The 12,979-nt window shown below is 45.8% G+C and overlaps 1 protein-coding gene across 8 annotated transcripts in view; it reads right to left on the bottom strand.

Moving 5' to 3' along the window:
- Positions 1-9,888: 9,888 nt before the first annotated feature.
- Positions 9,889-12,979, bottom strand: part of Mettl8 (methyltransferase 8, methylcytidine) — a 91,178-nt gene continuing 88,087 nt past the window's right edge. For all 8 annotated transcript variants that reach the window (XM_055600322.1, XM_055600320.1, XM_055600321.1 and 5 more), the window contains 3 exons: positions 11,648-11,754; positions 11,212-11,277; positions 9,889-10,288 (listed from right to left, as the gene is read on the bottom strand). In XM_055600322.1, the coding sequence (XP_055456297.1) occupies positions 10,131-10,288; positions 11,212-11,277; positions 11,648-11,754 (331 nt within the window). In that variant the 3' untranslated portion in view covers positions 9,889-10,130. The remainder of the gene's footprint in view (positions 10,289-11,211; positions 11,278-11,647; positions 11,755-12,979) is intronic.

The following is a 12,979-nucleotide window of genomic DNA, read 5'->3' as shown; positions in this document are numbered from 1 at the left end:
CACTTACCCTCCATTGACTTTCTTACAAAGGAACAGAAAATTTTTGAATCACTTGGCCAGTCCATTCTCCATGATTCCAGGGTTCGTCACCTGGACTTCGCCTCTGCCATGAGCTCTGCCTTTGGCTGAGCCTCCCTGAGTGGGGATGTACTTGCCACGTACTCTGCATTGCAGATGAGATCTTTAAGATAGGCCCACCACTAATAGAGCTGAGCCCTCCTTCCCATGCCAAACTTCTAATGTAAAAACAAGCCAAAACAAAAGACCAAGCAAACCAAAAAAACATGGACATGGGCTAAGCCCATCTCTTTGGAAAGTTACCGACACCATAACAAACTGTGAATACAATTCCTCAAGGAGGCTGGTCCCAGCCACAGAATAAACTAGGTTTCGTGAACTCAGGGATCTAGACCAGGAGGTCACCCCAGTCGTATATCTTTGGTGTTTCAATTTCCACACCAGGCCAGGCAACTGGCAACAGAGTTGGAGCGGGGTAACCCCTGCATGTCTTGGGCATGGCATCAGGTCTTAGGAAGACTGTGAAGAGGTCCTGCTTGTTCTTGAGGCCCCCTGCTTGTGCTTACAGCCAGCTTCTACACACCCTGGAGGAGAAACAGCTCTGTTAGCTGTATTCTAAGGAGCCAAAGCTAGGGCAGGTGGGGTAGTTTAGTAGAGCACAGTCGGGCATGCTGAACTTCAAAGCCAAACTATATGTATACCAATAATACGTTCAATTACTACGTGTCAATTAGAAAGACAAATGTATACATTTTTTAAAAGTTAAAGCTAAAAACAAAACAAAAAGCAAGGAAACAAACAAAACCCTATGCAGGAAGGTTAGCTTGCTTGCCCAGGGAAAGCACAGACCTTAATTCTCTCTTCGGCACAGGGATGCTGGGCACCCAGCCCCTGGCACTGTAGGTGGCAAGCCAGCCCCTGGTTCCCACTGGACCAAACTTTTAAAGGCCAGACAGAAACGAGAAGCATCTAGAATGGGAAATCTGTGTCCATTGTGTTTGTTTGTTTTTTTTTTTTTCCACCTCTAAAATAAACAAAAGATCTGCAAAGAATTTCCTTCCACTGTTTGGCAAGGGAACGCAGCACCTGGAGGGTGAGTTAGGACGGGAAGATGTAAGAAGCGGAGTAAAACATGGCTGGTTATAATGAAGCTTTGTCTCACTTATCTCCAGGGGCCAACCATTCGATTAGGAAAGAAAGCCAAATGAGGAGAGCAGGCGATTAGGGGTAACACCCATGTGAGAACGGGGAGACACACACCTTTCTGGATCCCGAATCTTACCTTTCATTTGCATTAAAACAACAACAAGAAAACCCTATCTTCTAGAAATTCAAAGTGAAGTGTAAGTATTAAAATAAATGAGGACTGTGAAGGAAGAACTATGAGAAATGAGAAAAGCAATTATCCCCGGAGACAGAAATTTTCCTCTTGCTTCAGTGCTCTTTTCCTCTTTTCCTCTTGCTTCCGCGTGCTCTGCAGGCAATTTCAGCCATTTTCTCTCAGGTAATGTTTAGTACTGAGTTCCTGGCGCTGCCCGGTGTGCTGTGGTCTTGGCTCATCTGCAGGAATGGCACAACTAAAGACCATTCTGTTAGGAAAGCCTGGCCTGAGGAGGGAGACACATTATTCCAAGGAGGCAGAGATCAAGAGAGCGCAAATGCATGATGTTGCTTGTACTAAGTACAGCACATTAAAAAAACAAAATTAAAACCCATTTATAGCACCACATCATTAATTTTAGGAAGTCATTTAACACATTGTCCCCAGTGAAAAAGCCTTAAAAGCCTGAACGGTGAGTGGACCCTCGCACTGTGGTTTTTGAAACAACCATACTTGATATACAGATATTAACTGAGGAAAAATTATTTCTTCTTTTTCTTCCTCTTTTCCTGCAATGGACTAGGAAGTATCTCCAACAGGAACAATAGGTTGAGAACATTGCCAAGGAATGTTTTGTAAGTATAACAAGACCCACATCTTTCCTGGTTCCAGTCCGACCAGCCCACGTGGAAGAGATGAGGTTGACATCTGTTAGGGGGCGATGAACTTCCCTGCACCATCTGAGAGTAAAGACCCCCGGTCGGGGAAAGGGTTATCCAACACCAAGGCGCCGGGTTCACAGCCACCCGGACACGGACGCGGACGCCTTCAAGCCCACTTTAGGTAAAGCTCACCTGCTTCTAGCTCCGTGGTGCTCAACCTTCCTAATGCCGCAGCCCTTTAACACAGTCCCCCATATTGGGATGACCCCAACCATATATTTTTGTTGCTACTTCATAACTGCAATTTTTATGACATATAATTGCTACTGTCATGAATTGTAAAGAACTGCGTTTTCCGATGGTCTTAGGTGACCCCTGCGAAAGGGTCTCTTGACCCCCAAGTTGAGAATCGCTGCTGTAGCTGTCTTTACGAAAGGTTAAGTGGTGGCGAAACCACAGGCGACAGAGAATCTGAAGCTGTTGTTTCAAGCTCTTGGCCAAGTAGTGGCGCCTGTCGCTTGCTTGTCTCTGACAGTTTCAGTGCAGTCGAGGGGTGGGCTCTCTTTGACCATCTGGAGGGTTTAATGTGTTCCATCCATCTCGTGCCAATCTGCTTTGCCGGAGCCGGGGTCACTGTGCTCGGAGACCTTTGAGGTGGTGTTGGCGGGCTGTGCTCCGAGGCCTCCTGCGGCCCTCTCGCAGGTGCGCAGGTGCCTCTTCCGCTGGATGCTATTTTTCTTGTCCTCCGTAGGATCTCACCCGCTGAGCTATCATTACTTGCTTGTTGCTGCATGTTGCTGATTCATACCCATAGGAAAAAGCAATTTTGTCTTCAACACCTCTTCCCTGTCATTTAAGGCATATGTTAATGAAAGGCAGATTCTGGCATCCACTCTCCTCTATAGCTCTGAGGCCACAATACAGGTTCATTAAAAATGAAGACGCAAGTGTTCTTTTACTTCTATTTATATCTAGAACCATACAAAAAAGCTGGTTTGAAGGGTACCTTTGTGCCTTTCAAATCCCAGACCATATTCCGAGGAAGGATCCACATTTCATGTTTGAATTGGCATTAATGTGGCACTCATGTACATACAACGTTTTAAATAAAGATGTTTCACGCATGCTTTATTACTGACACCTCCTGATTTCACAGATTTTTAGGTTACAGTACAGCCGAATCTTCTGAAGATGTTCTAAGGGCCTTTTCCCTTCCTTGCAACACAGATTCTTTCTCTCTCTCTCTCTCTTTTAACTTAAAGTGAGGAGTATGCAAGTGACGTGTGCTCCGCTAGGAGGGATGCCAAGTGCAAGGGCGAGCCTGCTGGGGGCGGGGCCGGAGCAGAGCCGAGCAGACGCTGAAAGCCGGAGAGTACTGATGAAGGGCTTTCTGCTTTGTCACTCCTCAGGTCATTTCCCTTCCGTCCTTTCCATTTTATAACTGTGCGACCTACTCATTTCACTGAGCGCCTGGATCTCCGATGAGCAGGGTCCTCAGCCAAACTCCCACCACCTCTGCACCGGTGGCTCCCCAGCATCCTTCCCAGCAGCCAGTGGGCCCGCAAATGAAAAGGACTTTGGAGTCTGGCAGTCCAGGTTTACATTCTGCCTCTTAATACCCCTCACATCCTGGGCAGGTTACCTAGCATTTCCGAGCACCGGTTTCATCTGTTAAATGGCCCCAATAACAGCTAATTCATAGGCTCTTGGGAACCAAATGAAGTACCCACTGTATACAAAATCAGCACTGAGAGCTGAATGGAGAGCAGCGAAATGGTTCAATGGGACCCAGAGCCTATGCTTTTCCTGGGAGACTCCCAAGCAATACTTTTTCCACAGCATTGTACTGTCTTTCTCCCAGTGCCTCAAAAGCCATTGAAAAGGTGTCTGCTGAGTGCTGCCTTGTAGGCTGTAAACGCTGTTATTAACAACAATACCTCACATATTCAGTGCTCTGGAATTTTACAATGTGCTTTCACGGGGGAGGGGGAGTGACCCCTCCCCCAACATGCAGTCTACTGATGACTAACAGGCGGGGGGAGGGGCCGGCGCTCTGAAAGAGGTCGATTAGCGATGCAAATGTGAAGTCATCTGCCCTGTGAGGAGCATAATAAACATCAGAACCAATTAGGTAACAAAGCTGATCTTTTCAGGCTCTGGATCTTCATGAACTGGAAAACCACAGAAGTAGAGTGAAGCAAGCGGTTAGGGAGGGAAGGAAACCATTAGGATGGTTAAGGTGCCTGTGGGCTTTGTCCCTAAGGAAGGCATCTATTTGCATGTGGGTGAATGTCCACACACCAACTCGAGTGTAGTCATGATTTACAAGTACTGAACAGTAGAAACCAGGATGTGCCCACAGTATGGAGATGCTGCCTATGGAAGCCGGGGAAGTCAGCAGAAGTCCATGGCAACTGAGGGTTCCTATGCAGAACGGGTCAAGAGGAACCCCCACTTCCTCACAACCTTCTCAAGCAGATCTTCATTCCAGACTGCTTCTAGGTGGACAGTGCTCCAAGGTGACTTTCAGAATTGGTGGAAACTGAGCGCACCTTTAAATCGATTTCATTGTTTCCAGAGTGTAAGAAGATGGAAGGGACATAGCTTTTTCTGTGAGAGGGGAAATGGACTCTCTGAAATGAAGCTCCCCGGAAGATGGACTTTCACATCTCAGCCTCTGTTAACTGTGGTCCCAGCTTTATGGGTGTGTGTGTGGAGGTGGTGGTGGGGATTAGAAGACCATGTAGTTATCAGATATTTCAGGCTAATAACCAAACAGATATATTTGTGACATCTCCTGATTTCTCGTATCTACAGGCAAAATTCCAAACAGGCCCTTCCCTTGGCTTTGTCTGTCTAAACCTACATTTCTGTCTGGCAGCAAACCTGGGAAGGTAGGCTAAGAGGAAAAAAGATGGATCAGGCAAGCAGAAGATGGGGGTGGGGCTGGGGGCTACTGTGGGGACGTTCAAGGATTGGGAGAATTGCGCTGGAGACAGCCCAAGGCAGCCCAGTTTGTGTCTCAGGGTCCAAATTTGGTTGATGTATTTTTGAAGCTTTTAAAGGTTAACTCACATGCTGTAATACATTATAGAAAGATATGAGGCTGAATTTTACTGTGCCAGTCAAGAGGCTGGCTTGAATCTGCTATTTAGAACTGAGAGAGACAGTACAATTTACATGTGTGAGAATGTGAGAATAATTTTACCTTCTGTTGTTTTTAAAAAACCACCTTGGGCCATGGTTTTTAAATGGAGGCATGAGAAGATCTGTTGGGGTTCCCATAGCAACATTAACTTATCTAAACTGCCCTGTTGTATATAATACTTTCATGACTGTTTTGGCTTTTAAATGTAGACTTTAGTTATGAAATGCAAGTGAGTTACGAGTCTTGGGGAAATTCTGACTCTTCCATTTACTGATGGATGTGTATTTAAACAGAAACCTTGATAGCTGTATTTCTATAAACTTGCCACCAAAGGTAAACAGAAACAAATCAACCGACTTGGACAGCTCTAGTTCAGACGCTAGAAGTCACATCCTCATGGTGCTAGTCCATTTACAAGCTGACTTGCCCCCGCTCTCTGCACTGTTCCTCATAATGTTTATACACAATGATATTGTTGTGTCCAATTCTCGAGATCCCAAAAGACCACTAGGAGTCGAGCCCATTGCAAAACACATGAGGATCTTTTTATTACAAGCTATAGCTTGGGCTCACATCCTCACCGCTGAAGCGGTTGAGAGCAGAGCCTTGTGTTCAGGGTAGGCAGGTGATTTAAAGATCCCATTCCCACCCAGCATACCCAAAGTAGGGGAACTCCTGCCTGGCAAGCATCTATTGGTTGAAACACAAAAGGGGATGCTACATTTTGAATTGATTGGCTATAGGAAGGCCCCCAAACCATTAATGGTCTGGCTTCCCTTGTTTGGCTGTCCTAGGGGAAAGGGGTAAGCTGGGCCAGTTTCCTAGCAACTGTATCTCTAGTAGGCAGGAAAAGAATGCAGTAAGGCTGGTTCCTCTCTGCAGATGGCTGGATATGACATGTCTCTACCTGTCTGGCCTTTATTCAAGCTTTTGCTTTAAACCAATAACTCAGAAACTAATTTTTAATTCTGTGGTCTCTCAATCTAGTTTGGAGGCTTTGAGAACAGCAAGAGTCAAGGACTATGCCAAGGCCCACCTCCTCCCAGAAGGTTGATTCCTCCCCAGTTTTCCTCTCTTTAGAAGAGTGACTCCCGCCACCTGTACTGTATTGGTGTGATGAAGAAGAAAAGCACTGAGCGGTTTTTCTAAAGATAGTTCCTTGAGGTACTTTGCCTGACTCCATTTGTTCTGAGAATACCATCAGTTAAGCTGTTCTGCCCCAGAAGGCAATGAGGTCAACCTGTTAGTGAACTCTGGGGTTTACACTTTGTGCCCCAAGTCAGGTCTGGCTCTCTATCCTCAATTAGCCAATGAAAGAGGCAAACTTGCTGGGTGATGGTGGAGCTGGCCTGGGATCCCAGCACTCTGGGAAGCAGAGGTAGTTGGATCTCTTTGAGTCTGAGGCCAGCCTGGAGAGCCAGGACAGCCAGAGGGCTACAGATTGTGACCCTGACTCAAGTCAAAATAAACAAAGAACAACAAAAAGTTAAACTACAATGGAAAACAGAAAAAGGCTTGATGTGGCTATATTGAAAAAGGGACCCAGAGAAACCCCAAGTTGGTCTAAATCTTGCAGGATGAGCTTAACATTTAAATAGAGGGCCAAGGACAGCCACATCTACGTAGTCTCACCAAGGTGTGGGCCCACCATTGACACAGCCTAGTCTGGACTTCAGTCTTGTCCCGGAGGGTGGTCTGAAGTTGTAGAATGGTGTGGAATCTCTCTCCCAAGAGACAAGTCCCCCTTTGGCTGGCTGGCGCCCTTTCCTTCCCCCAGCATGAGATTGCTGGGGAAAGTCCCACTTCTTTGGGGTCCACTGTTTCAAGAGTCTTGATTGTTAGCTTGAGACACGTAAGTGTCTCTTTGGGTTACAAACCCACAACCCCAAGTGGACTAATCACATTCTTCCAGGAAACCAAATTCGAAGTGATTTTAAAAGTCTCACACCAGGAAATCTGAGTGCCATGAAGGCCAGAGAGCAGGACCGCCCACCAGCCTGAGCTCTGAGTCGGATTGTTTCAAACAAACGAAAAACCTGGACCCGGCTTTTTCCAGGCCACTGCTCTCAGAGGACTGTGCAATTCCCCCAGTGAGGTCTTGTCTGCTCGCTGCTTAGACCAGGGTTTATACAGACCACAGAGAGGGTGCTTTGACTGCACATTCTCAGCCTTCTAAACCCTGAACTCACTTCTGAACCCGTGACTAGACTTGGGAGGAGGGCTCCCCTGGACCTCTGTCCCTCTTCCCAATGTCTCCACATTGAAAAAGTCTCCTTTTTTCTGCTTTCCACTTTAATTTAGCTCTTTTCATTGGCTTCTTGAAGATGGGTAACCAGGCCTGACTTGGGGTGCAAGTTGTGACCCCAAAGTTTGATAACACATAATGGAAGCATTCACTGAACACAGCATAATGAGGGACTTTAGGGACTCTGTTTTTTTACACAGGGCAATTAGTAAGCCACCATATTTTCTTTCTGAAGCAAAGGAACAAACACATTTCAAATTGTTAGAGGAGAATTTTGTTAAATATGCCTTAGTTGCAGCGATAAAATATCCTGAAAGTGAGGCTGGTGAGATGGCTCGGGGGTTAAGATCACTGGCTGCTCTTCCAGAAGATGTCCACATGACAGCTCTGTTGTTCCAGATTGAAATATCCCAGCTCCCAGGGTTAAGACAAAAAGTAAATAATGCAAAATACTGTCAGGAAGTCCCTAAAACTCACTAGGTTCACTAGGCCCCTCCCTCCTTAGAGTAAACACTAACGGCTGCTCTCAGACAAGCTGAGCTGCAAACCAGAGACCAATGGAGCTGCCTGGAAGAGGCTTAGGAGAAAGGAGGCACCTGGAAAGGACACCCTCCAATCTGCTGAGCAGCCTGCAGATGCCCAGCTTCTGTGAGTTGTCTCCCATGCTGGGGTGGGCTTGGTGCAGCTGTCCCTGAGTCATTTATACTCCTTAAGCAACCCCTCACCCATATTCCTATAAATGACCCTAATAAAACGTATTAGTTCACTAACGTGAACTTTGGTGGTACTGCAATTTGTTCTGCCATGAGCTTCCCATTGTGGCCAAGTAGATGAGTGTGTATTGTCTCTTTTTAAAAGGAACTTTTATTTGCCTGGTTCAGTTGTTATCTTGGAGTATTACTGCCTCTGTCTGCTAACCTAGGCCTAGTCCTGGAAACTTCCAGCCTCTGTACAGTCTAACTTAAGCCTAGAATGTGTTCGGCCTCTGACACTTACTGCTTAATAAGCTCACCCTTTTTGTTCTTCTGATCTCATAGCTAGCTGGTTTAACTCAGGTGTTCTGACTCAAACTCCTCTCTCAGTTGACATACTCAATCTGGATTCTCTTTCAGCCCCTGAATTGCTGCTTGGCCTTAAATTAATTCCAACAATTTTTTTCTAATCTTCTGACTCCTCATTCTCTGGCTCTTTCTGTCTTCACCTGTGTCTCTCTTTGTAACCTATTAATGTTCCGGTAAAACTACCTTCTTTCTGTTCTCTGCATTGCCCCTTAGGTGGCTTTCCTTTCCTCTCTCTTCTTGTGAGAGTTTGGCGTTTCCTCTTCTGTCAAATGTTTCTGTGATTCGTCATTTTTTCTGCCACTCAATTAGACATCATCTTCAAACATGGTTGCTTCCTTCCATAAACCAACTCCATCTTCATTGTTTGGGATTAAAGGCATATACCACCATGCCTGGATCTAAGCTTTTCTTTACCGGAAACTTGCTCTAGATCAGGCTGGCCTTGAGCTGAGATCTGCTTGGCCCTTTCTCCTGGGGTTAAAGATGTGTCTATATTCCAATGGGATCACACAGACCTAGAAGGTCTTTGGATGTAATCTCTTGCCAGAGAAGCCATGTTCTAAATTAAAATTCCTCTATAACCCTTCCCAGGAAAAGTCTGTCATACAACAGGCTGGCAAACACCTGTAGCTAGATGCAGAGGGTCCTATGCAGGCCCTGTGCAGGCAGAGATTACAAATGGTCTCTGTAGGTACTAGGCATGCACATAGTACATAGACATACATTCAGCCAAAACCCATGCACATAAAAAACAAAAACAAAACTCCAACAAAAGCTACTTAGGGAAGAAAGGGTTCATTTTAGCCCATAATGCCAGGTTACAGTCCACTGGGTCACAGCAGGAAGTCGAGGAGGCAGGACCTTGAAGCAGCTGCTACATCCACAGTGAAGAGCAGAGAGAGAACAAATGTAGGTTGCCAGGGTTCAGGATCCAAAGCCTAGGGAATGGTGCTGCCCACTGAAGGCAGGCCTTCCCACATCGATCAACACAAGACAGACTCTCCCAGACAACTACAATCTGGAGACCCTTCCCAGGTGATACCAGATCATGTCAGGTTGACAAAACTAGGCACCACAGCACAACAGTGCCTCAAAGGTGATCTGCATCTAAGCATGGCCTGGAAGTGATGTTCACAAGGCCACACTTGCCCATTTTTGGAAAGGAAGAGAAACTAAAGTTGTATTTCAGACACTAGTATAAGGGGAGGTTGAAGAAAATAGGTAAGAACAAAACAAAACAACAATAAATCTTCATCCTGGGCTTATAAGTTCCCCTAAAAACAAGGCATGCTATGCCTTTGCTACTGGCTGGCTACAGAGGGCAGTTTGACTGCTTTACCACACTTCTAAAAAATTGATAGCTTACATTTCTCAAAACTATATGCCTTCCATCAGCAATTTAATTCAAAGTCTTGAAACTCAACGGAACACGGTTAGATAAAACAAGACCAAACAAACATTTATTTCAAGTTCTGAGAACACGGAGGGTGGAACATTCTTTCCAGTCACTTCCATGTACTTAAAATGCCCAAAGAGCACAGACAACAGACCAGCAGGGCTGCAAAAGCTCTTCTACTTGTCTTTGGAAAAGAAGCCTTTGACCCATATCACACCCTGGTTTCATATCTTAGCATGACACATAGTTCAGTCAGGAGAAAGAGTGGAAATGCTGATTTCAGCTCCTTTGAGTCCAGGGCAATGGCTTCTGGAATTTTCCTTGAACCCACACTCGGTGTATTTTCACCTGTTTTTTCCTATTAACTTGCAAGCGATGATCAACCAGATTTTGCTTTTCGTGTAATCCAGCCTCGTGGAACAGGTGATGGATTTCTCCTTGGAGACAAAAGTGGCAGTTAAAGGTACAGCATGTGACAGGGAGAGCGGAGGTAAGGACCAATGGATTGCCACAGACGACTGCTCATCCAAGCTTCGTTTAGACTAAGAAGCACGATACAGCTAGGAGAAGGAAACCCAGAAAACCAAGCAGGGCTCTTTCATCCCCCTAATATATTGCAAGTGTAAACAGGCTGCCAGGGTCAGCACGCCCAGGGCAGATGATTGTGAGCCGAGCTATGGCTACAGCCTTCAGTGTTTCAAAATGTACCTCCTTTCTGAGCCTTTGCTTGACAGTGACCCCAGATCACATATTATAAAGTCTCTAGGAAGTTTGCAGAGATCCCTGAATAGGCTACCTGGTGGTGTAGGAAACACTTGTCCAAGACAAGAAAGTGACTACTGAGAACTATGTTTCCATAGACTCATAAAAATAAAGTTCTGTCCTGTGGCTGTGGCCTCTTAAATTATGCCCTGCACCAGTGTAAGAGTGAAACAAAGTGACTCTTCTTAAAAAAAAAATTATTTATTTTATTATTTATACAGCATTCTGCCTGCATGTATGTATGTGTGCCTATGCGCCAGATCTCACTACAGCTGGTTGGGAGCCACCATGTAGTTGCTGGGAATTGAACTCAGGACCTCTGGAAAAGCAACCAGTGCTCTTAACCTCTGAACCATCTCTCCAGCCACCTGAAACAAGTGACTCTTTAAAAGTGGTTTTAGGTGGAAAAAGATTAAAAGGCAAAAGGCCATTGCACGCTTTTCTGTGGAATCACTGTAAGAACCAGGGCATGAAGAGATCTAGCATCTAATCACCACGGAGGCCTTGCGCTCAGCTTCTGAGTGTGTCTCTGAAAACAATTACTTGAGGAGAGTTTTCCCAGCTCATCGCTGAACCTGGGCTGGCTAGACCAGCATACCTTTTGTAAAGAAGTAGGCTCTGGTACCATCTCCTCGGACATAAAAATTTTCAGATAGACAACGTCCTAAAAAATAATAAAAACTCAGTATTACCTTAAAAGACAAGATAAACTAAAACAATCTGACACAAGGTATTTTTATATTCTCAAACACACTTGAAAATAACTTAGAACTCGATATACTATCATCTTTTTAAAAAGGTTTTATTTTTTTAATTGTGTGTGTGTGTGTGTGTGTGTGTGTGTGTGTGTGTGTAAGTATGCACATGTGTGTGGGTGCCTGAGGAGGCCCAAGAGGGTGTCAGATCCCCAGGAGCTGGAGCTACTACTGGTGGTTGTGAGGTACCTCATGTGGGTGCTGAAAACCAGACTCCCACCTTCTTCAAGAGCAATGCCCACTCCCAACCACTGAGCCACCTCTCTAAGCCCCTACTACCTTTTTTAAAACGAAGCTGAACATTATCGTATCTTCCATGATCCCGAAATAATATCATTCCCCCAGGCTTCAGCAACCTGGACAGTCGGCGGACAACGGCTTGCATCCTTTGAAAACAAAGTAAGACAACCATGTGGAAATGTGTTACATGCTAGGGTTAACCTTCTTGGAGATAAAATACGAAAATCTCAGTAAGTCAAAGAAACCATATATGTAAGTGAAAAAAATATCAAAAAACACAAGAGCAGTTTGTATTGAAGGAGCCAAATTCAGAAGTTGGAATGAAATGAACTCAGAGCCTGGGCGTGGTGATCCTAGCACTCAGGGTAGCGGAGCCAAGCAGATAGCTGTGAATTGGAGACCAGCCTGGTCTACACAGCAAGTCTGCAACAGTCAAGGCTACACAGAGAAACCCTGTCTCATAAAGCCAACTAACCAACCAGATAAACAAAAACAAAACTGAACTCAGCTGGGAACAGGCTTGCCGGCCTGTGTCAAAGCCGAACCACAAACCACAACCCTGGTTCAGTGCTGCCCGCCTGTGAGCCCAGACTCTGAGGCTACAGTGGAAGGACCCTGGGTTCCAGACCGGCCAGAGCGACTGTCCAAGTACCTGCCAGCCTCTGCTCTGCCCACCAGCCTCAGCTACGCTGTCTCCAACCACGCAGGCAACTCACCCTCCCATCCGCTCATGTGCCTGCCATTAAATGAGGCGGGAGACGAAGGGGAAGGCACTTCAGCTTCTGCTGCAGAATATGCCCTGCTAGAGCCACCTCAGGTTCACCAGCCAAACATCGCCTATCTTCCGTGTTAGTTCACCTCCTGGCCTGCCTGCCTTCCGTTTTTCCTTTCGGGTGTGTATTTATGAGGATGCATGAGCATGCATATGCATGTTGACATGTGTATAAGCCCAAACTTAAAGCCAGGCAGGATCTCTCATGGAGCCCGGGTTCTGGCCAGTCTGACTAGCTACCTTGCTCCTGGATCCTGCCTCTGCCTTCTGAAGGCCAGGTTTCAGGGACATCCATGCCTGCTTGGCTTTTTAACCTGGGTGCTAGGAGTCTTGAACTGGGGTCCTCGGGCACACACAGCACCTTACCCACTGAGCCACCTTCAACTCCTGACTTCTGTAATAAGTTGAAAGGTATCCTAACCACTACCTTATCCATATGCTCATCAGTTCTTTTCATCCTCTTGTTTCTCCCCATTGCTATTTTTTCTTGTTTCCCACAGGCAGGTCCTTGGGACAATTACCTCTGCAAGCCCAGAAACAGAATCGCTTTCTAATATACTGTATTACCCTTCTTGGTAATTCTTCATGGGTGTTATCAA

The sequence above is a fragment of the Psammomys obesus genome, unplaced genomic scaffold (assembly GCF_907164565.1).
Source record: "Psammomys obesus unplaced genomic scaffold, mPsaObe1.curated_primary_1811, whole genome shotgun sequence".
NCBI classification, from domain to species: Eukaryota; Metazoa; Chordata; class Mammalia; order Rodentia; family Muridae; genus Psammomys; species Psammomys obesus.
The sequence above is the reverse complement of the archived record's forward strand: the minus strand, read 5'-3'. Positions and strand labels throughout refer to the sequence as shown.